The sequence below is a fragment of the Mauremys mutica genome, chromosome 9 (assembly GCF_020497125.1).
Source record: "Mauremys mutica isolate MM-2020 ecotype Southern chromosome 9, ASM2049712v1, whole genome shotgun sequence".
NCBI classification, from domain to species: Eukaryota; Metazoa; Chordata; order Testudines; family Geoemydidae; genus Mauremys; species Mauremys mutica.
Window position 1 is genome coordinate 61,680,715 of NC_059080.1, and position 23,274 is coordinate 61,703,988.

The 23,274-nt window shown below is 44.6% G+C and overlaps 2 protein-coding genes across 6 annotated transcripts; both read left to right on the top strand.

Annotated features, from left to right (window-relative positions):
- Positions 1–18: 18 nt before the first annotated feature.
- OTOS (otospiralin) lies at positions 19–8,195 on the top strand. 5 transcript variants are annotated; one of them, XM_045031374.1, is made up of 4 exons: positions 19–130; positions 3,670–3,766; positions 4,100–4,126; positions 7,848–8,195. In XM_045031374.1, the coding sequence occupies exons 2-4, from the start codon at positions 3,709–3,711 to the stop codon at positions 8,030–8,032; spliced, it is 270 nt and encodes an 89-aa protein (XP_044887309.1). In that variant the 5' UTR covers positions 19–130; positions 3,670–3,708; the 3' UTR covers positions 8,033–8,195. The 5 variants fall into 5 exon arrangements, with proteins under 5 accessions (XP_044887309.1, XP_044887311.1, XP_044887306.1 ...); XM_045031376.1 differs by lacking the exon at positions 19–130 and adding an exon at positions 1,840–1,884; XM_045031371.1 differs by lacking the exon at positions 19–130 and adding an exon at positions 2,451–2,584.
- Positions 8,196–11,061: 2,866 nt separating this feature from the next.
- COPS9 (COP9 signalosome subunit 9) lies at positions 11,062–16,923 on the top strand. The gene is made up of 3 exons (XM_045031300.1): positions 11,062–11,272; positions 13,672–13,744; positions 15,580–16,923. Exons 1-3 carry the CDS (start codon positions 11,210–11,212, stop codon positions 15,615–15,617), a joined length of 174 nt encoding a protein of 57 aa, XP_044887235.1. The 5' UTR covers positions 11,062–11,209; the 3' UTR covers positions 15,618–16,923.
- The last annotated feature ends 6,351 nt before the right edge of the window (positions 16,924–23,274 follow it).

Consider the following 23,274-nt stretch of genomic DNA (forward strand, 5'->3'; position numbering starts at 1 on the left):
TAAATGTCAGAGCTGCTAGTGGCTTCTGCTAGTGAAATACACTGACTGGATGGCAAAAGGAAAAGCATTATCATTTGTGGGTTTACCGAATGTGTTGAATTTATGGACCCACATCTGCAGAGCTGACCAAGTGAGAAAGAGCACTGTTGCACGGAAGGTGCCATTATGGGACTCAGGGATCACAAAGGACCACAATACTCTGGCCATACTCCCTTTTCAGTCATGTCCTCTATGCTGGCCACAGAGAGAAAGCGAGTGACACAGGAGTCACTCCAGCAGCTCCTGGCCACCTGAGGATGCTGCTATGTAGGAGAGATCACCTGAAGGCTGGATCTGTTGGGTTTAGGGCCACTAAAAAAGAGGATTAATGTCTTTATGGGGTGTATTAGGGGCCTTCTACCTCAGGATTGTTTTTCAAGTTCCACAATATTTGGAACTGCTTGATGTAGTCTAAAGCCACAGAGATTTTTCCTTTCAGAGGTGCCTTTGTGAGTCAAGGCTGTAACAGGGTCAGCCATCACCCATGTACTCTCTCATGCCAGAGGTCACTCTGCAGCACCCTGCCTGTTTCCTCCCTGTTCAGGGTCCCTTACACAGACTCCAAACACTTTTTCAGTGGTCAAAGTACCACTCCTTAGGGCTTGGGTTTATTCATAGAAGATAAACTCAAAATACAACATATGCCCAAATTAAAGCCCAATCAACAACATTTCTCTTCCTCCTTCTAAGCCTCCCTGCCTTGGGCCATTTCTTCTTTGGCGGGCCACTCTGAGGCCCTACATGACTGGAGTCAAAGTCCTGACTCTCTGCTAGAGCCTATTCCCTCCTATCAGTCTCTGATTCCTGAGCATCCCCCTTCTTCTTCTTGGGCTTTGTGGCATAGCAGACTCACTTCAAGATACAGTCTATGATTGCCATCCACTGTGCTTTGTGTCTTGGTCATGGCTTTGAGTCTTGCACCTTTTCCTTGGGTTCTTGATACACGTTGCAAAGAAAATTCCTCCTCACTGCCACTTCCAGCTGCCCTTTAGAAGGGAAATTACCTGATCCTCTCAGGTGTGCCTCTTTCAGTAATACGTGTTGGCTAGGCCCTCCAGCCCTTACTTCCAGGGCAAGCCACCCTGTTGCAAAGGCCACAGAATCATTCCCAGCAGGAATGACTTAATGTTGTGCATAGATGGGTTGAGTTCCAGTAGCAAGACCCATCTGAGCAAAGTGGGGGCCTCCTGCAAAGCCATTTGATTGAGCCCACACACCCTAGGTCCAAGACTGAGTGTGCAGCCTTCCCCACCCCCGCTTTTCCCAGACTGCGCTTTTGTTCCACCTAAGCAGGTTCAGAGTGGGGGCATGGACCAGTCCCACATATGGAGGGATAAGGGACATGATAGCAAGTATGTCCAGAACTGGTGGGTGTGTTTTTCTGCAGAGAGTGAGAGGCGCAGTGGATGGAAGCTCTCTGTTAAGCAGCGGGAAGGTAAACCTATGATGACCTCAATGCAAGGAGAGCTCGCGTTATGATGGTCATAGCTCTCTCAGGCCTGGTCTACACTGCGGGGGGGTTCAAACTAAGGTACGCAAGTTCAGCTACGCGAATAGCGTAGCTGAACTCGAAGTACCTTAGTTCGAAGTACTTACACGTCCTCACGGCGCGGGATCGAAGTCCACGGCTCCCCTGTCGACTCCACCACCGCCGTTCGCAGTGGTGGAGTTCCGGAGTCGACAGGAGCGCGTTCGGAGTTCGATATATCGCGTCTAGATGAGACGTGATATATCGAACTCCGAGAAGTCGATCGCTACCCGCCGACCCGGGCGGGTAGTATGGATGTACCCTCAGTCTGTATGAAGCAGCTTGCACTCCACAACTGTGGGGCTGGAACATGAATTGTGAATAGGGCTGCCAACTTTCTAATCACACTAACTCACTTTCACTGGACTGGGAAAGAGGGTTGGGGTGTAGGGAGGGTGAGGTCTCTAGCTGGAGGTGCAGGCTCAGGGGTGGGGCCAGAAATGAGGGATTCGGGGTGTGGGAGAAGGTTCTGGGTGAGGGCAGGGAGTTGGGTGTGGGGGGGGATGAGAGTTCTGAGCTGGGGGTGCGGGCTTTGGGGTGGGGCCAGGGATGAGGGCTTTGAGGTGCAGGAGGGGGCTCCAGGCTGGGGAATGGGGCCAAGGGATTCAGAGTGCGGGAGGCGGTTGTGGGTTGAAGCAGGGGGTTGGGGTGCAGGAGGGGGTGTGGGCTTTGGGCTGGGGGGTATGGGCATAGGTGCCAACTTTCTACGGTGCTGGTGGGTGCCCATGTCCCCTGCCCCTGGCCCCGCCCCCACTCCAACCCATCCCCGCCCCGGCCCTCCCCCAATTCCAACCCCATCTCTAAAGTCCCCGCCCTAACTCCACCCCCTCCCTGCCCCTATTCGATCCCTTCCCCAAATCCCCGCCCTGGCCCCGCCTCTTCCCCCAGCACACCGTGCTCCCTCTCCTCCCCCCTCCCTCCCAGCCCTGCGAATCAGCTCTTTTGCAGCACAAGTGCTGGGAGGGAGGGGGAGAAGCAGGACACGGCAGCGTGCTCGTGGAGGAGGCCGAGGCAGAGGTGAGCTGAAGCAGGGGGGCGGAGCCACAGGGAGCTGCCAACAGGTGCTGAGCACCCACCAATTTTTTTCCATGGGTGCTCCAGCCCTGGAGTGTGCCTATGGGTGTGGGCTCTGAGGTGAGGTTGGGGATGATGGGTTCAGGGTGTGGGAGAGGTCTGTGGGCTGGGGCAGGAGGTTGGGATGCAGAGGGGGTGAAGGCTCTGGGCTGGGGGTGCAGGGTTTGGGGTGAAGGAGGGAGCTCCGGGTTTGGGGGGGGGGGGCTTAGGCTGGGGCAGGAGGTTGGGGCTCAGAGTTATTACCTCAAAATTTACAACAAATGCCAACCAAAATAACCCGAGAAGACCTTCTCCCATAGAGAAAAGCATACAAATTAGAGAGATATTGTAAGCAGCAATTATTGAATTAGCTGCTGGATTTTTTTCTCTAGTTTTATACTATAGGGATTTTATTCCCAGTTTATCTAGACATTTCTGACCACAGATGGCACTGCAATATATTATAGATGTGTGCAACTACACACTTTTAGATTAGGCTGAAAAAATCAGATTGGTGTATTAAGTAAGTGACGTTCCTTTCCTTATTACCCACCCTTCTCTAAATAGTGGTGCTATTTTATAGCAATAGAAACCCATTCAGACTTTTGCAGCTGACTCAGAGCCAAAGACCTCTACTCATTTAAGAGAAAGGTGGGGGAAAAGGTAATGTCTAAAGTGAAACTAAAGTAGCTACAAAACAAAATAGTTCCAAGACATTTAATTTCATGTCAATGCAGGTGAACTTTTATTATTTTTTTTAATCCAGTACATCAAACCTGAGTACTGCAGTTCTTTTAATATACTGAAAGTTTTTTGCAGTTAACAGATTTGATAAGAACAGCCATGCTTGGTCAAAACAATGGTCCCTCAGACCCAATATCCTGTCTCTGGCAGTGGCCAGTGCCAGGTGCTTCTAGCAGTTGGAGGGTTAGAGACACCTGGAAATATAAAAATCTTATTGCCACTTTAGTGAAAAATAGATGATTCCAACTTTTTTGTATAGAAGAAAAAATGTATTTTGATATATTCTGCTCTATTTCATTTTATAGAGTCTATTTCAGAAACAGGAATAATAATTTGCAGAGACCATGAGGTTTATCTTTATTGGCTTAATTGCCCTCTGCATGCTGATGAATGCATTAACAGGTAAGTTAACTTTTATATTTATCCTTTATTTTTTTCCATCCGCCTTAAATATTTTAATCTAGATCTGTTGACTTGCATTTGATATAAAATGTTATTAATACACCGGTCACATTTGCCTTCATTATTAGCAAACAGTATTCAAATTGTATCATGGAGTGACTGGAAACAGAGAATTCTTTATTCAGCTGTTTCAAACACAGAAGTTTAGCTGTCAGTAGGCTCCTATCAATGCATTGCAGAGCTGGTCAGCTTCTGGGCTACACAGCACCTCTTTGTACACTGCAAACCCTTCCATCTGAGACCTACTACTGATTATTTCTTATTTATTTACAGATGCCCGGCCAGTAAAGGATGAAGATGGTAATGCTTTTCAGACTTTTTCTCCTTCCCCTACTCCCCACACCATTCCTAAAAATTGGAAGAGCCACTTGTAACTGGCGGGCCCAATCCAAAGTGCATTATAGTCAGTCGGGAGACTCCCATTGACTCAGTGGGCTTTGCATCAGCCCCTGATATAAATGTTTTCATCTGTTGCTGATAGAGTATGAAATAAGAAATAAATAAATAAATACATGAAGTGCTGCTAGGCAATTGATTAAAAATATAAACTTTACAAAGAGAGAGGATGTGTTAGCAAAGTTAAAATAAAAACAGCAAAACTGATAGCTAAGGCATGTCCTTCAATGATCACCAAACTGTGTGTTTTACAGTGCTATCATAAGTTAAGAAACACCAGACTTTTAAATATATTAGACTTGCAGGAACCTCAGGATGCATGTCTACTTATTGGCGAGAAATCCCAACTTCCAAGATAAAAAGCTTAAAATCTACAAATGAGCACACAGCCAATTTAAAAAAAAAAATAGGAACACATCCTCAGCTGGTAAATATCAGTATAATCTATGGAGCTATGCAGATTTACATCAGCTGAGGATCTGATCCATAGTATGCAATGTTTGCCTTTGCTTTAAAAAAGTCATCCTAACAACATTTCAATTGCCTTATTGATAGGTTTTGGTGCTTTGGATGGTAGCTAGTTATTCCTGAGGACAGCATGGGGAAATTGTGACAACCGTATATTTGCCTAAATTCTTATTGAGAGCAAAGAGCAGCAATGCTAGACAATTTTTCTAGCACTGCTAGAAAAATGCTGAACACAAACACTATACGGTGTTCATTGAAATGTGTATTGGCATGAGAGTGAAGACTGTCTTGGATCTGCTGATATCCAGTAACGTAACATTCCACTGGAAACAGCAGTGCCTATCAAAACATGAACCTAGGTGGACAATGGGGAGGTGGCATGGAAAGAATTTGACTATGTTAATTGAAAACAAACACTTTTTTTAACTCCATGCAACAAGCCTCATTGGCTTGCTTTAATTACACCTCACAACTCAATTTTTCTGATCATTTTTTTCTGTGCTTTAACAAATGTGTGTGCAATAGTTTATTTGAACACAGGAAATATTTTTTGATGCAACATCACAATTAAATAACCACACATCTCTTCTCGGTGTGTTCTTACAATATAAAAACCTAGCTGGGGTAATATTTTACAGCAAATGTTTTTTTATTTCACATTGTGCCAAGGAGCAGACTGCAGCATGAACCTAGAGATCAGCTAATACTCTATTCCACCGACAACAGTAGCTAATTAATTTGATTTTGTTTTGTTACCATCTGTGACTATGCACTGCAAATTCTATCTTATGAAATTAGGGCCTGATCCCAGACTGGAGAGAACTGCTAGTTCCCATTAAAGGGTCTGATCTGAAGCTCATCAAAGTCAATAGAAACACTCACCACTGATTTCAATGGGGTTCGGACATAGCCCAAACACTAGGGGAGCAGTGGTCTTCATCCAGCAAAGCACTGAAGCACACATTTAACTTTACCCTTGTAAGTACTTCTTCAGCTAAATTCCACATATGCTGAAGTGATTTGTTGGATCAAGGCCCGAGGGTGCTCAGAACCTGGCAGCATCAGGCCCTGAGCTCATTGAATTGGCAACTCAAGTCCAGATTATTTTTTATGTCCTCTTTAAAAACAAAGCCAAAAACTGTCTGTCTGCCAAGTTGGAAGTGTCTGCAGCTGCTGGACACTTCCTACTTGGATCTCTTTTTCCATCTCTTTAGCCTTTGGTTTCTACTATCTACAGAGAAGAGACATAATTCTGAGGCTTCAGACTTCCGCAGGGCACCTTAGACCCCGATGCTGATATTTAAAACCTTCCCCCCGTGCCTTGCCCCTCTCCCAGCAGAGCCCTATTGATGCAAGAGTCAACCTGCATGGATCCACTTGCATGATCACCTCTCAGAGTGGGTCTGCTGCTATTCCCACTGTGTATGAGAAGTATCAGAGGGGTAGCCGTGTTAGTCTGGTTCTGTAAAAGCAGCAAAGAATCCTGTGGCACCTTATAGACTAACAGACGTTTTGCAGCATGAGCTTTCGTGGGTGAATACCCACTTCTTCGGATGCAAGTGTATTCACCCACGAAAGCTCATTCTGCAAAACGTCTGTTAGTCTATAAGGTGCCACAGGATTCTTTGCTGCTTGTGTATGAGAAGTCTCAGGATGTGGCCTGTACCAAAGGCTGGAAGCTGTAGCCAAATAAATGTTAATAATGTTATCATGGAAAAGTATAGAAGAGTTCTCTGCTATTCACAGTTTAAGGAGAAATGGTTCCAGTTTGGGATCCTCTTAGCTGATAGCAAGAATGAAACTTGGCTGGAATCCCAGCAGGAAGGACAGGGCACTGCTGAAAAGTATTCCACAAAAATCATTTGCAATGTGTATAGGAGAAGCCATCTTTATTTGCAGAATAATTAATTCAAGGTAGGAGGGTCTTGGAAGGCCTTGCTGTATAAAGCCATACGATGCCATCAATTTTCATGCAAAGCTCCCATTGGTTTAATTTCTCTATGAAATGTCCTAATATTGAGCACAGCATTTTCAGTTACACCCTACTCAATTTGGAGTACTTCTAGCTAGGTTAATAATGGCCATACTTTACTTTACAATCACCAGGGTCGCCCAGAGGGGGGGGCAAGTGGGGCAATTTACCCCAGGCCCCAGGCCCAGCAGGGGCCCCCACGAGAGTTTTTTGGGGCCCCTGGAGCAGGGTCCTTCACTCGCTTTGGGGGCCCTGGAAAACTCTCGCGGGGCCCGGACCCCCGGAGCTTCTTCGCTCCCGGTCTTCGCTGGCGGGGGGTCCTTCCTCTCCGGGATCGAAGGACCCCCCCACCGCCGAATTACAGCCGAAGCTGGACCCGCCGCCGGAGTGCAGCCGGGTCTTCGGCGGTAGGGGGCCCTTCCGTTCCGGGACCCGCCGCCGAAGTGCCCCAAAGACCCACGGTGGGGGCTGCACTTCGGCGGCGGGTCCCGCTTCGGCGGTAATTCAGCGGAGGGGGGTCCCCGCCGTGGGTTTTTGGGGCACTTTGGCGGCAGGTCCCGGAACGGAAGGACCCCCCGCCGATGACTTACAGCTGAAGCGGGGGCCCCCCGCCGCCGAAGACCCCGGGCCCCCGGAATCCTCTGGCCGGCCCTGACAATCACTAAGTTGGTAAGCACCTCAACACCCCTGTAAAATAGTTCACAAGGACTATACCTTTAACTATATATTCCTTTCCTGTCCCAGGCAGAGGAAAAGTGGTTGAGGGGGATGGAAAAGGTGATTTAAAGCCACCTTTGCCTGACCTAATTTTGGACTAGGCCTAGTTCCCAACCAGCCCACAGCACAAAGTAGAGCAGCCCCAGTTCTAAGTTGTGCCAGCTTCTAACAGCCCTCTGTGGGCCATTATACCAGACCACAGTGTACTTGGACCATGCCTTCTTTCACCCCCTCCCTGCTCTACTTATCATCTCCCATGCACCAAGGGCAAAGGAGTGGGTAGTGTAGGGCTTTTACATTCACTGTCTGCCAGGCCACAGCCCTAGAGAGAATCAAGGCCTGAGTGAGGGTGAGTGACCTGCTTCATAGTGAGACCTAGGACTAGAACCCAGGAGTCTAGGCTCCCGGTCATGCTCTAACCAACACATTTCATGTTATGTTAATCTAATTCTGCAATTTGTATTGTAGACCCGTATGAGGAACCTGCAGCCCTGCCATATTGGCCTTTCTGGTCCAGTGATTTTTGGTCGTACGTGGATTATTTCCGGACCCTGGGAGCATACAACAGAATCAACGAAATGGCCAGAACCCTGTTTGCTCAATACCCTTTTGGAAATAACCTTGGTTATGATGTTCCCTACCATGAGCACTAATGATTTTGCTCATTTTGCTAAAGCTAGTGCTGAGACCTTTAAAGGAATTTACTGCTGCCAGTAAACATGCCTGAATTGCCCATTCAGTCTATGTTGTTTCAATGTTTTTAAACATTAAACATATTGTACAGCATTTCCATATTTGTAAAACGGCAGATAATTAGTCCGGCTTTTTCTTTCAATATAGTGTATTCTTTTGTGCAAAAATTAAAAATTCATTAATTTCAATCCTGTTTTTGGCTGTTTGTATTTTAAAATTTATAAAAGTGCCCATTGGGTAGTCTCTGGACTTTGACCAATATATAAAGAGTAACATCAAAAACTTGTTGACCCAAATCACCATAAGAATCCTCCAACCCCATAATCACTCCCTTTTTGCAAAAACCAAGAGAAGAGATTAGTCTTAGTCTTGTTGACCAGTACACTTGGGTTCTGATAACCCATCTTGGACACGGAATTCCACACCAAAGGCCTCCACTGACAATGCTTTGCCACCTGCTCCCTGACTTTTAAATTGAGAATTTGTAGTCCCAATTCTCCACTATGTTTGACCGCAACAGTGCAGAGTTGATTTTGGCTCCCTCATTCAGTGCAAGTTAGTGCAGAAGAGATCCCACTCTAATTTATGCTGTTGCTACTGATGGCATAAAGTCCTTTACACCAGCAGAGGACCAAATATTGAGCAGGGGATACTTCTTGGCACTAGTGGGAGGGATTATCACAGGCTGTGCTTCCTCACCCTGGATTTCTCTCCGCAAGTAGTTGGCACATGCTCTTACATAAATTCACACTATACACTTTTGACAACATTTTAGGCAGCTTCATGTCCCATTACCATAAGGCTTTTCTCAAGTCAGTGTATTCTCTAACCACAGGATGAGAGGATGGGAATAGAGATCTCATTTCTCTGGACTTCTGTGTCTTCTGTCCAGTTTCAGCCCTGCTCTCACCCTTCCTGTCTCCTATTTAACAGTCCCCAGCTGATGAGCTGATTGCTGTTAACTGGGGATATCTCAATGGTTTGAGCATTGGCCTGCTAAATCCCGGGTTATGAGTTCAATCCTTAAAAATTTGAGCAGGGGGTTCAACTAGATGACCTCCTGAAGTCCCTTCCAACCCAGTGATATTCTATGAATTATCTCCCAATTTGGCTTTTGCAAGAGCGCTTACAAAGTGTACAGAGTGGGACCTAGCCCAAGGCTATTCCCACTTTGTCACACAGATACACTTCCTCCACTTGCTGTACACAAGCAGAGAGACCCCCTACACAGGGGGAATGCTCTGCTAGAAATCTCGAGCCAAGTCAAGGCCACTTTGCACTGCATAGCAATGGCCTTTGTAGAATGGACAATCTAGGACTGTTAGTTCAAGAGTCTCTATTAATCTCAAGTGTCATGCTGGCAGCTAGAGAGGGAGGCAGTCTTGCAGGTGGCCGGAACCCAAAGGGATTCTGAGTGCCTTCTATCTATATTTCTTATTCATCTTCATCCCTTTCCTTTTTCTATTAATGTATTTTTTCCATAAATGATGTTTTGAAGACACTCTCACCACTAGTTGAACCAGTCTTCTACTTATCTTTGCATTAGTGCTTCGCTCTATTAGCTACAAACTGAGAATAACCTTTCTAGAGGCAAAAAACAGTTTAAGGCTTGGTTCTCTAATGCTTTGCATCTTGTGTAGTCATTTACACCTTGGCAGAATGGACATAAAGTGCTACCATTCTGATCTGGTTACCTTTTACAACCACCCTGCACAGGTGTAAATGACTCAACAAAGTTACAGGGCAATGGAGAAATAGAACCTCTGTCACCAGAATATCACAGTATAAGTCTCTCCTAAACAGAAGCTGCCTAGCACAGCAAATTATTTATGGTAGTTCAACAATAAGGATTATCCTACCTATTTTAGGTCCTTATAGGGTACCCATTACTGTAACATCTTGGTGTCTCAAAATCATTAGTATATGTATCCCTACTAAACCCCATGAGGTAGTGAATTGCTATTATTCCCATTTTACTGATGAGAAACAGAAAGACTAAGTACTTCACTCAACATCACACAGGAAGTCTGTGACAGCCCATCGACCTAGTTACTGCCTTTTGAGGACGTGGATTTACTACAGTGATGGAAAAAACCCTTCTGTCACTGTAGCAAGTGCCTACACTACAGAGGTGTAGTGGCAGCACTGCAGCCATAGCGCTTATAGTGTAGACGTACTCTTAAAAAATAAAGGCCCATTTTCAAAAGTGACTTAGGCACTTAAGGAATCTATGTGTCACTGAACATCTTTGGGACCTAAATGTCCAAGTCACTTTCGAAAATGGGACTATGTCAGTTAGGAGTGTGATCTTTTCCCCTGTATAGTTATATTGGCACGGCCCCTAATGAGGGTGCAGTTATGTCAATATAAAGTGCTCATACCAGCGTGGCTTATCCCCATTCCTGTATGGGAACAGTTATACTGGTATCAACCTAGTGCTCCTGTCTAATGGCAGCCACACCAAGAGATCGTACTGCATTATGCCAGGGCAGTTAAAGTGGTACAGCTTTGGTGTGCCAAGAAGGTCTAAATCACTTCAGTGCTTTCGAAAATGTTGCCGTGGCTCTTCTGCTGAGCGTGAAGAGGGGATTTTTTCTAATCCTATTGCTGGTGGGCAGAGGGGTAACTAAGAAGTGGCAGGAATTAGGCTCTGGTTCTGGCCTGATGACCAAGGGGGAAAGTGTGCATCTGGCAAATGCTGCTATTGACAGCGACTCCCCCAGGCCACGCAAGGTGCACTGGAAGCCCTAGCCGCACTGCAAAGGGTCATGGGAAATCCTGTATAGTGCAAGCAGTCGCCAAGCGCCTGGACTGATCATAGCTTAGGCCTCCTAGGGAGCCCCTGCCCCAACTCGGGCCAACCGGAGCCCTGAGCTGTGCTTCCCCTCAGAGGGCACGAGCCCTCTGCTCCTGCTCTCCCCAGGACAGCCAAGTAGTGCTCGGGGGCGGGGCAGAGCTACAGTGGCGACCGGGGCGGTGCCTGAGGAGGCCACGCCGGCAGCATAGAGCGATCGGTCCTCCCGGCTTCCAGAAGGGCCACGAGAGTGGAGCTGCGCAGACTCTCCAGACCGGAAGTGGTTCGAGGGGGAAGGCGCTGCCGGCCGGGGCCACTCGCGAGCCGGGGAGCAGACAAGGCGATGAAGCCAGCAGTGGACGAGATGTTTCCCGAGGGCGCGGGGCCCTACGTGGACCTGGACGAGGTGATGATGCTAGCGGGGGGGGGCGGCGCGCGGCCCCCCCCCGTTAGGGATGCCGCGGGCTGAGCTGGCGGTTAGAGGCTCGCGCTGGGGGAGCGGCGGACGAGGGGCTCGCGTTGCGTTACGTGTTGACAGGACGCGAGTCTGGGCAGCGGTCCCAGATCTGATTGGCTGGTTTCTAGCGCCTCCTACAGGGCGGGGCACCCCGGGTGGTGGCAGTTCCCCCCCTCGGCCCATCTGTGCCCCGCGGGAGCCCTCCCGCTTCTTCCCCGCGCGGGGCCCTAGCGGCTGTGCTGGCCTGGTGCACGGTGTGGCGCCTCCAGCTGCGCGTCTCCCTGGGCCGCTGAGGGACCAGACCTGGCCCCGCTGGGGCGTAGCGTGGGGGCTCCCCAGCGACAGTTAAATGCAGGGCTCTGCTCCAAGCACCCCCTAATCCCTGGCCTAAGGCCGAGTCCTGAGCTGACACCACGTGCCTTTGGCGGGAAGCCTTATGTCCCCAGTGTTAAGCGGTGCCCAGTGACAGTCCTGTGCACCTGCTGGTTGCATGCTCAATAAAGGGACCCTGCTCCTTAGAGCCCCATAATCCCTGGCCTAACGCTGAACCCTCAGCTGAAATGGAGAAGGGTAAATTGCAGGGATCCCCCAAGGGTCTGTACTTGTCAGCATATTCATACGTCATCAGAAAATGGGTAAACAGTGAGATAGGAAAATGATACTAAAGTGCTCAAGTTAGTTAAGTCTGAAGCTGACTGAAGAATTACAAAGGGGTCTCACAAAACTGGGTGACTGGGCAACAAAATGACAGATGACATTCAATGTTGATAAGTGCAAAGTAATGCACAGTGGAAAAGAGTTATACATACAATATGACAGGGTGTGAATTAGCTGTTACCACTCAAATTGATCTTGGAGTCTTTTTCTGAAAACATCTGCTCAATGTTCAGTGACTCAAAAAAACTAATAATGTTTGGAACCATTAGAAAAGGCATAGAGAAGAAAACAGAAAATACAATGATACTAGATAAATCCATGGTACGCCCACACCATGGATACTGTTTGTAGTTCTGGTCTCCTTAGCTCAAAAAAGATGTATTAGAACTAGAAAAAAGTAGAGAGAAGGGCACAAAAACTAGGAGTATGGAACAGCTTTTTATGAGGAGAGATTAAAAAGACAGGGACTGTTCAGTTTAGAAAAGAGATGGCGGGGGGGGGGGCAGGAGGGAAGAATATGATAGAGGTCTATAAAATCATAAACTGTGTGGAGACAGTGAATAAGGAAGTGTTATTTACCCCTTCACATACCATACAAACCAGGGGTCACACGATAAAATTAAAGACGTACATTTTCACACAGTTCACAGTCAACCTGTAGAACTCCTTGCCTGGAGATGTTGTGAAGGCCAAAGTATAAATGGGTTAAAAAAGAATAGGTCAATTAATAGCTATTAGCCAAGATGGTCAGGGATGCAGTCCCAGGCTCTTTGTATCCCTAAGCCTTTGACTGCCAGAAGCTGGGACTGGACCACAGGGGATGGCTAACTGAAAAATTGCCCTGTTCTGTTCATTCCCTCTGAAGCATCTGGCCTAAGGCTGAACCCTTAACCGAAACCACACAAGTGTGATTCGAAGTGTTACATCTACAGTGTTAGCTGATCCCCCAGAGATCCCTGCAACTGGGAGAGAAAACATTTCTCTATTATCAGTGTATTTATTTTGTCATTAGACAGCACTTTGTTCTAGTGCTTAACTACCCTTACAGTTAGTAAGTTTTTCCTGATGTCTAACCCAAGTCTCTCTTGCCGCAATTTAAGACCATTACTACTTGTTCTGTGTGCCAGTGGTTAAAAATTTATCACCTTCCTCTTTATAACAACCTTTTATGTAATTGTTTTTATGTAAAGTGCTGACTAGAGTGGAAGAATTACTTCTTGAGTCTTGCTTACAACACTCTTGCCAATACATCCCAGAAAGCTGTTTGTTTTGTTTTTTTCACCACCACCCCCAACAGTACATTACTGTGGTGTTCTATGTAAGCATCACAGTGTTTGCCTAGAATTTACTGCAGGATTGGGATCTTGGTTATCTCTGTCACACTTCCACTAAGAAATTTAGCATATGACAGGCTGGGAGAAAATGAAGGTTATTGCTGATAAAACAAGGTAAGTTCAGGCTCCCTAGAAGCAGGAGAAACAGTCATGCCACTCAAATGAGTTGTACAGATGGCAACAGAAGAGGGAAGAAGATGGGGCAATGTACTATACCTCACATGTTAATTTGATAGGTATGTAAATGTGTGTATGAATGATCAAGATAATTAAACGTATACAAAGCTTTAAATAGTGAATATTATGATTTGCCACTAAACTATGCACAGTAGATGACAAAACACTGTTCTTTCTTAGGCAGGAGGAAGTACAGGTTTATTGATGGATTTAGCAGCTAATGAAAAGGCAGTTCATGCAGATTTCTTTAATGGTAAGGCAATTCAACATATTTCAGTTCCAGCGCTACTTTATTTTTATATTTTAGTTATTTTATATTTAGTTATTAATAGTTTACAGTATTTGGTGCTAGAAATTAACAACCAGAATCATTAGTTTGGGAAGCAAGAATAGCCAAGACCAGCCTACCTTTGATTTTATCTCCAGTAATGTAGCATTACAGCTTCTGCCATATTTGAGATAAACCTGCTTTTGGGTTATTGTGTTCTTTACATGTCTTGAACTTCAATTTTTGAATGGAAAAATTACATTTTGTGATATTTCAGTTTGTACTTTGTCACATTTGTAATAATTAAATCACATTAAATAGAAAACTGGGCAATGTATAAAAATTGCTTGTCTGCCTCCACCTCAAAATGAATTTATCTATCAGATTTGGTCATTCCAAATGAAATTGCCCGATCATAGTTGCATGACTGACTCTGTGTTAGTAACTTTAACTAGCAGTATATGGAAATTGTTTACCAAGTTATTGTTTACAAGAGATTGTCTCATATATCAGTACCTCAAATCCTTTACATGGTAAAATGGATGGATGTGACTATTTTCAAGAATAGCCAGTTGCATAGTTGAGGAATAACATAACTTCGTATTTGGCCAGTTTTGGATAGGAAATACAACGTATGCCTGGGCAATACGCATTTTCCATGTTTGGTAAATAATACAGCTTTGACAGCTATACAGCAAAGAACTGACAGAAACCCATGGTATTACTAAAACTTGCTGTGGTTGAGGCATCATTGTCACAAACTATGGAAAATGGTTGATCTCAAAAATGTCTTGAGACTATTTAGGGTTTCTGTCTGTGTCCAAAGTGTTTTTAAGTTTTTACATCTGGTTAGTCAACCCATAAATTAAAGTGGTTTTACTTGGAATTACCCAGTTTTTTAGTGCGTATGTCTTACAACTGAAAGAGTGACTGCATAGAGTAGAGCCAGGCACAATTGCCATGCAAGCATCTCCATAAAGTTCCCCCAGTGCATTTAAGTCAAAACATTGGAATAGCAAGGGGGTCAAACCTTGGACCTCTCCTAAACAGAGATTGTGAGTAATAGCAAATTGTATGGCAATATTCTCACATAAGCAAGTGTCCAACAAGGACTAGGTTTCAATGACAAGGCTCATCTGTACCTGAAACCTTGACAAGGTACAAACCCCAGATTTCAATGCACATCATAACCCCCCCCCCCCCGAGTTCTTAATAGAACAAAGAGTGCTAGGTGGTTCATCAGAAGCATATTGTGGTGAGATTACAGTGTATTCTTAGAAAAAGAAACATGGGAGTAGCAGACATAACTATGATCTGAAACCCAGGGTCCTGAATCTGCAAAGCTCTTAAGCATGTGTGTCAAGTTCTGCTTGAATTAGTTGTATATTATCAACTAATGCCCCAATCCTGCCAAAATGTATATACATGAGACCAGTTACATGCTTAAAATTAAATACTCAATTGTTTTGCTGAGTAGAGGCAGAGTGCTCTGTACTTTGCAGGATTGAGCCCTCTTGAACACAGTGCTCAGTCAGTTGATCTCTAAAGAACTTCAGGCCTTGATCCTGCTCCCATTAAAGTTAAGTGGCAAAACTCCCACTGAGTTCTCTGATGCAAGATAAGGGCCTCAGCTGACATCTTGGGTCTGTCTTTTTTTTTTCCTCCTCTTTTCCTACAGTAAATTACTTCTTGTAATTTTTATACTTCAGATTAATTTAGTTTAAAATGTATGTGCCTTCAGTCCAGAGTGATGAAAAACTATATGTAAATAGCATATGCATGGGTACTATATTAATTTTCTTTTGTTATTTTCTGAATAGATTTTGAAGATCTTTTTGATGATGATGACATCCAGTGAAATTACTCTTCCAGCTATGCAATGCTAAGGTGTGGAATCCTCCTGTAGGATTGTCTCCTGTTCGTTTAAAAAAAAAAAAAAAACCCAGAGAGAATCTGTATGTTATCTCTAAAGAGCCACTGGAAACTAGAAGATTGGTAAAGATGACAGAAGAAAGGAGTTGCGAACTGTTATCACTAGGTTACGTGTAGATTTTCTTCAATTTTATTTGCTGATGTGCTTGTTGAATAAAATATGAACAAAATCTCTCTCCGGGATGTACTTTCAGTTTAATAGATGTTGTCACGGACTGAAATTCCCTGATGAGCCATAATTTTGTAAAATCATTCACCATTACTTTTATTTATTAGGCAAAGACAAATTGCAGGATTTACCATCTGCTAGATGAATTTTGTTTCTCATTGTGTGGGATTAAGCTATCCAGTCTTTCTCTGAGTAAAACATTGAATATATTTGTGTTTTTACACATAGCGCTATGAAGGGAGTGTGTGTTTTACAATTTCAAGTTTTAATATCCAATTTCTATAGCTATTTTAGCTTCCGTCCAGGACATTTTTTTTCATTAACAATAAGTACAGCAATAATGTAATCTTAAAATACTAAAATGAAACCTAGATCATACTATAGGAATATTTCATGATCCTAGATCATACTATAGGAATATTGATTTAAAATACCCAGATCTATTTTAATGCTTGAAAATAAATTCCTCCTTCACTGATGTGCCAGAATATATTGTAATATTTTGTGTCTCTTGAAGCAGTTGATGTGCTCATAACCCTATTGAAGAGTACAAACCATGCTAAAGTGGACTGTACCAGGCATACATTTTATTTCCCACCAATTAGTACAAATTATAGTTAAGAAAAGCATGTGTTTGTGTGCCTGCTCCTCCAAGTGTTCAAATACTGAGTTTTGCAATTAAGTTCAATGTACAATGGAAGTTTATAATTGGTATATGTGTTTTCATATTCAGGAATGCTACCCAGTTTAATCTTAGATTTGACTATATCCCATCACTTTTAATCAGAAAAACTAACCTTTGACTGTGATCCTTATTCTGGACTAAATTATGTCCAGGCTGCTCCGTTATAACTGCCCATAGCCTAATTGTAACCAGGATTTTGACCCTAATTGTTGTATTTCACATTCCCACACTCTGACTAGGACAGTGCCCGTTTTATTACAGTGAGACCTTTCTCTTTATATTTGCCCTTGAGCAAAACTCTGACAGAGCATGTTGTCTTTGTTTAAAAAAAAAAGTGAAGAGCTAGTGTCTTTGCCTTCCCTGGCTCCATTTGCATGTGTAAACCATGTAAATTCAAATTCTCCTTTTGGCATCTCTTCTTTTATACTTTCTTCATTCTGAATTGACAGCAGTATCAATGTCAGCTGTAATTTCTTATCTGGCCTTTGTAGCTGGACCCTTGAGCCCTACACAGCTATTGACCTTCATTTCCTTTTCACATGTGACTCCTGTTTACAAGATTTGAGGAGGTTGAACTAAAGGCCCCATAATTCCTAAATTTCTCCTATATCACTGAGAAGTGCTGCTATTTTACCATATTGTATAATAAAGCTTCAGTTTACTCAATTCTGTCTTTCCAGCTTTTCACAGATTATTCTGTGCATGGTTTGATTATTTTTATCTTGAAGTACTACTTCTGGGGTAATTCTGCATCACTGCATGTGCGCAGAATTCATGTCCCCTGCTGATTTCTTTGCTTCCCTGCAGAAAAATGACTTTCTGACAGGGAAGCAAAGGGAAGCTGCAAGAGCACCACTCCCTAGCAACGCAGGTTCATCATTTCAGGAACCCGGAGCAACCAGCGGAGAGGTAAATCATCACTTGGGTAGGGACACCCTAGTCCATGGCTCCTGTCCTGAGCCAAGATCAGTTGCTAGTCTCCTCTGGGCTGGAGTTAGGAGAGGATGGAATTTCCTCTTCCCCTGGAAGGAGTGGCTGCGGCTGTGTCACACCCACCCCTAGAAACCTCCCCTGCTTCCTGCCCCCATTGCTCATCAGTGGGGAGAAGGGATCACTATGGGGAGCTGCTCCCCCATCTACCCAGCCCCCCCATACATCCAGACCTCTCATGCCTAGATACCCCTACCAAGCCTCACCCAGTACATCCAGAACCCCCTAGTCTTCCATACCTGAACACCAACCCAATGAACCTCAACCCTTGCATCTGGAATCTCCCTTCACCCAGACCCTCTGCCTCCGAACCACCCCTCCTTCACTCAGATTCTCTGCCTCTGGACTCTCACCCCTGCATGCAGACAACCCCCCATTGAGCTCCCTGAACTCAAACCCCCACCCTAATGCCCCACCCCCTGCACCAGCCTGAGCCCCCACATCCAGGACCCCATGCCACTTACTCCCAACTAGCTGCACCCAGGCCCCTACCCCACCAAGCCCCACTCCCCTAGCACCCAGGCCTGTCTCCTGAGTCCCCCACACTCAGACCCCTCTGCTGAGCCCCAACCACCTTCACTTGGAAGCCCTTGCAGAGTCCCATTGCCTCTGCACCTGTAAACCCCCCCCAACGAGCCTCTGCGCATCCAGATCCCCCCACACCTAAACCCCACACAGCTGCCTGCACCCAGACTGTCCCACATAGAATCCTCTCACCCAACACCTGAAGTCCCCTCCCCTCCAAACTGATCCCCTCACACTTGGATCAGTAGGACCCAGGCTTGTGGACTCAGTGTTTCTAAACCTGCGCTGGAGCATCGACACAACATTGTGAACTTGGGCTTACAATTTCTGGAGCTGGGTCTCACAGCCATGCTAACATGTCCATGCTGCCCGCCACAGACCTGACTCAGGTCTGCAACTTGAGCTGCAGCCACACTGCAAAATAACAGGGGTTGGACCTGAGTCTGATTGGAACTTGGGGTCTGACCTGCTCCCTGCAGCAAAGTCCTAGGACCTGAGTCCTGAATATTTGCTGACCTGTGTCAGACTGGTTTGTGTGTGGACCGAAGGGGGGCTTAGGCTTAAACCTGAGTCAGAGCCCAGGCTTAGGGTGCAGTGTAGACATATTCTCATTGACTTCAGTCGCTGCAGGTGTGTTAGTAGTAGCCGCTGTTGCAATCATACTGATAGTCCAAGTGTTAGTTTACAGAATGTAACTAATCCCGAGTCTGAAAAGGGATGCTAAATGTAAATGGCTGCTGGGTTGTAAGGAGGTAGCAAATATTGAGATGGTGTGTGTGTGGCTGGCTGGCTGTTGGGGCAGCTATTTTAGCCACTTGCTTCACCTATGGAACTGTTGGCACCAGCTTCATCTGGATTGTGTAACTTTTCCTGATTTCTCATAGGGGATGCTTCTGAGGTTATTTTCTGTCTTATATCAGCAAAGAGCTGTGGCATATCTAGGTATTCTCATATTTGCACACAGATGCTGTCAAAAAGCAGTGCATCCTGCTATGTCGATATACTAGTAGTAGTTAATCTGAATCATGTGAATTGTCCGCTATTCTTTCCAGCTCCTTCTCTACGCAACAACATGTTCAAAGATTAAAATCAAGAGCCGGCTTAAAACTATCCAGGGCTTGAAACACATGCTATCTATACTTAGTCTCCTTTGTAAGCTGACTTCAGAGTGAAAATTTCTCTCTCCTAATAGGGTGAGAATGGAATACAGTTTCTGCTCTTCAGGAGGGTTATAGACTCTTCAGTGAAATTTCTCATCAGGAACTAAACTTATTGTTTAGATTCATTTGGGGATAATATTAAAAAGCATTGGTTAACTTAAGCACAGAATGCACTTGATCTTCATACTGTCTCTAAGTGAACCCATGGTGAGACTGTTTTCAGTCTAGTTCAGTGGTTCTCAAACTTTTTTACTGGTGACCCCTTTCACATAGCAAACCTCTGAGTGCGACCCCCCCCCTTATAAATTAAAAACACTTTTTTTTATATTTAACACCATTATAAATGCTGGAGGCAAAGCGGGGTTTCGGGTGGAGGCTGACACCTCACGACCCCCCCCACATAATAATCTTGTGCCCCCCAAGGGTCCCGACCCCCAGTTTGAGAACCCTCGGTCTAGTTAGTCTGCAGGCAATGTCCTGTTGTCAGGAAATAATTGTAGAGTCCAAGCCTGTCCAACAGAGGTTGCTTTAAAAGGGCACTTTGTTTGCCTCAACCATTTCATTACCCAAGGTTTGAGTTTCTGTCTTGCACCTTGTGAAATTATTTACGGCAGTACAAACGAACTGTATCTGAATGAAAGGGTGAATCTGATGAGGTAGCATTTTGCACCAGTATAAATGACTTTACAGGCTGCAGGGCAGTAGAAAGTCAGGCTTCGGGCCCCGTTAGAAATACCGATTTTGATGGGAATTAAGTGCCTTGATACCTTTGAGGATCTTGGCCTCAGTGTCCAAATAAAGGTCCTGCTCATCAAAAGACTTACGCGGGTGCTAAACTTTATGCACTGTGAATTATCCCATTGACTTCAAAGGAACTACGCACGGGGCACATTCATCATATACATAAGTCTAGGTCAGATTGGGTCCAAAGTGCTAGTGCTCTATAGCAGGATAGTGTAGTGCAGAGATAAAAACATCATTGCAGAGTACTAAATCCAGCTTGTCCTGTGATATGCCCCTTCCCAGAAATCTGATTTCTCACCTAATATATGTTATGTTAGAGAAAAATGTAAATATGTATATAGTTCAAATTTAACAGTTCTATTTCTATTAAAGAGACAAAAGAGCCAGGCTACATCTTGTCAAATAATTGTGAGGATCTACTTGAAAGCAGCAGTTATAAGGCTGCAAGGAGTTTGCTCTCTACTCTGTGTACAGTATTTCTGCAGTACCTCTTCTGAACTGACTACCAGCTTAGCAGGGGAACCTAAAGTTCCAGACAAGCTCTCATAAGATTAATAAACAAGATCTATTTTAGATTTGTCATGGTTTTAGTTTTGTTTGGTTCTTTTATGATGGAGTTAATATTTCTGAAGCTGAAAAGAAAAGGCTGTGCCATAAATATTGCATATGAATAATGGAAATCCACAGTAGTTTCTCAATGAAGAAGGAATTGATTTGGATCAATATATCGAGGCTTGGCAGAATTTGACTTGTATTTGTTTATAATTTTGACGGATAATATCAGTGTTTACTTTTAATCTTTTTTTTTAGATTTTTATTGTTTTAAATGTTGATAGCTGTGTGAAATTTTGGGATTGGTGGGGGGTTGTCCAGCCAATTATTTAATGACAGTAGACATTGCTATTCAAAAAGTTAAAGCTTCATAAACTGTCAACATAAATTATCAATATGCCAAATGTATAAAGTAAATATCCTTATATCAACAAATTATACCTGTTTTTACTATTTGTTCTCTAATCTATTTGTAACAAGCCTAATTCATGGGATTTTAACTCAAAGATCTCAAGCAGCATTTTTCTTTTTCTGTATATTTTGATTACTATTGATTGAAATATTTTTTCATCGCTATGTGTGGGTACGGTGAAATGGATGTTTATCGACATTTACCAATGAAAATCTAACCCTTCCAAGCCTAAATATATCAATTGACTTAATCTAGCTTCCTCAGTCTGTGAGGAATCTGGTAATTACCTTCTCACACATTCTAAATACAAATTTATTCAGCATATCAAAACACACACAGTGACACTATTCTTTGAAAATCCCAGTTATCAGAGAAGTGAGGTGAAATGTTCAAGCAAAGTCAGCACTGTCCCTGGAAAAAACAGGTACAGTTTAGACTGAAGTTCTCTAAGAAGGGGAGGATTTGCAGAAAATATGTGAGTATTTCTATTTTTCATCTTCCAGGTTTGTAGTTTGTATAATTTATCTCACCTTTGCCAGGCAGCATTGTGAAAATTCCCTAAACACCACTGTAGCTCTTGGCCCCAGCTACAGACAAGGTGGGCAGAGCCTGACTTAGGGGCAAAGGGGCAGTGGTTTTTAAAAGCAGTTTTTAGTCCAGCAGATTGGCAAATAGGCCCCTTTCTTGTGAAAAACATGTTCCTTTTTAAAGTACTGAATTTCCTATTTAGAAAATTTCCAGCCAGCTTCACCTTAGCCAGCTGCGCATTGGTCCAAGGGATCCATACAGGAATTGTTGAGTGCAGGGAATCCCAAGCCACACTCACTTCCCCCTGGCAATGCCCTCAACACATGCTGCAGGAAGGGGGGCAGTGTAGGAGCCCCCAGAACTTGCTCCTACACGGAGGTGATAGATCTATGCCTGGCCACCTGTGCCATCTATAGGGCTGCTTTGCGCTAGTGGAGATGTGACACTTCATTCACAGACAGAACATAAACCTGTTTATTAAAACAGCTGCAGTAGGTGAGGAAACCATAGTAACATGGCTTAATGAGAACTGCACTCTCCAGGAGCTGGAGAAAGCTGTGTGGGGGCCTGGATCCTGTACAGAAGCATACAACTTCACTGAGGCTAGCATTGTGCTTCCAGTGGATCCCATGGATCAGAGGTAATCTGGAGGAATGTCAGAGCTTGGAGCCAACCCCTGGTTTCTTCCATTGGGTTTGAAGCAAGCTCCAAGTAGAAGAATTTGGAGAAACTCTTTGAGCTGAATCTCTCAGAGATTTTGGGCCAGATCCTCAAAGGTATTTAAGTGCCTAACTCCCATTGATTTCTATGGGAGTCAGGCACCTAAATACCTCTGAGGATCTGGGCCCTCTGCCCTCCTTGCTCCCCTCACATGGGGTTTACTGCAGGAGGCCACAATCCAGCCGAGGACCTGGAAGAGGAAGAGGAGGTGAGTTAGGGACATTTTTAATGTCTCCATTTCCCTATCTGTACAATAGGGTAACCCTTTCCTATGCAAGAGGGTTAATTAGTTCATGTTGATCCAGCGCTTTGAACATGGAAAGTGCTATATCAGAACCAAGCATTATTCTGTGAATGGTGTTTGCATACTGAAAGGACCTGTAACCATGTACAGCCCAGGTAATGCCTGGTTCAAACTCTGCTTACAATAGATGCCAATTAAAAATAAGTCCCTCCCATTTTCTATAGTTCCGGATGTTATCAGGTTTTAAAATGGATGCTCTTACAGTTGAAATTAATGTATTGCTACAGGAGCAGGAGTCAGAACTTCCTGGGTCCGTGTCCTATGAGTAGCTCCGACTGCCAAACAAATCACAGCTAAAGGAGAAGGCACCAGGCATGGGACCCTGTCTCCCACCCTCCTTGTAAAAAGTGGCATTTTCCCCCTTTAGCTTCACTGCCCATTTGGTCACCACACTTTTCTGTGGCTGTTTTTAATGATGGGTTGTGCTGCAGGGCAGCTACCCTGAAAAGCACCCTAAGGCTTGAGGGAGCCATTCATTGAACTGCACACTTATTAGGAGTACAACGCCCACAGTACATAGAGATTAAGGCAGCAATTCAAAATTTTTTGCAAGAACACCTGCTGGGGCAAGATTAAAGCTATTGCAGTGGCAACCACTGAAAAGTAGCAAGGTCACACATGGCATGAGAAGGAAGGAAAACGCCACAAATCGCTCCTTCATTCCAGTGGGGAAACTACCTGTAAAAGTGCTTGTGCCTCTTGTAGGGGCAGCTCTTTTTCACTGATCACAGGGCTGGCTCCAGGCACCAGCCGAGCAAGCTAGTGCTTGGGGCAGCAGATTCCAAGGGGCAGCA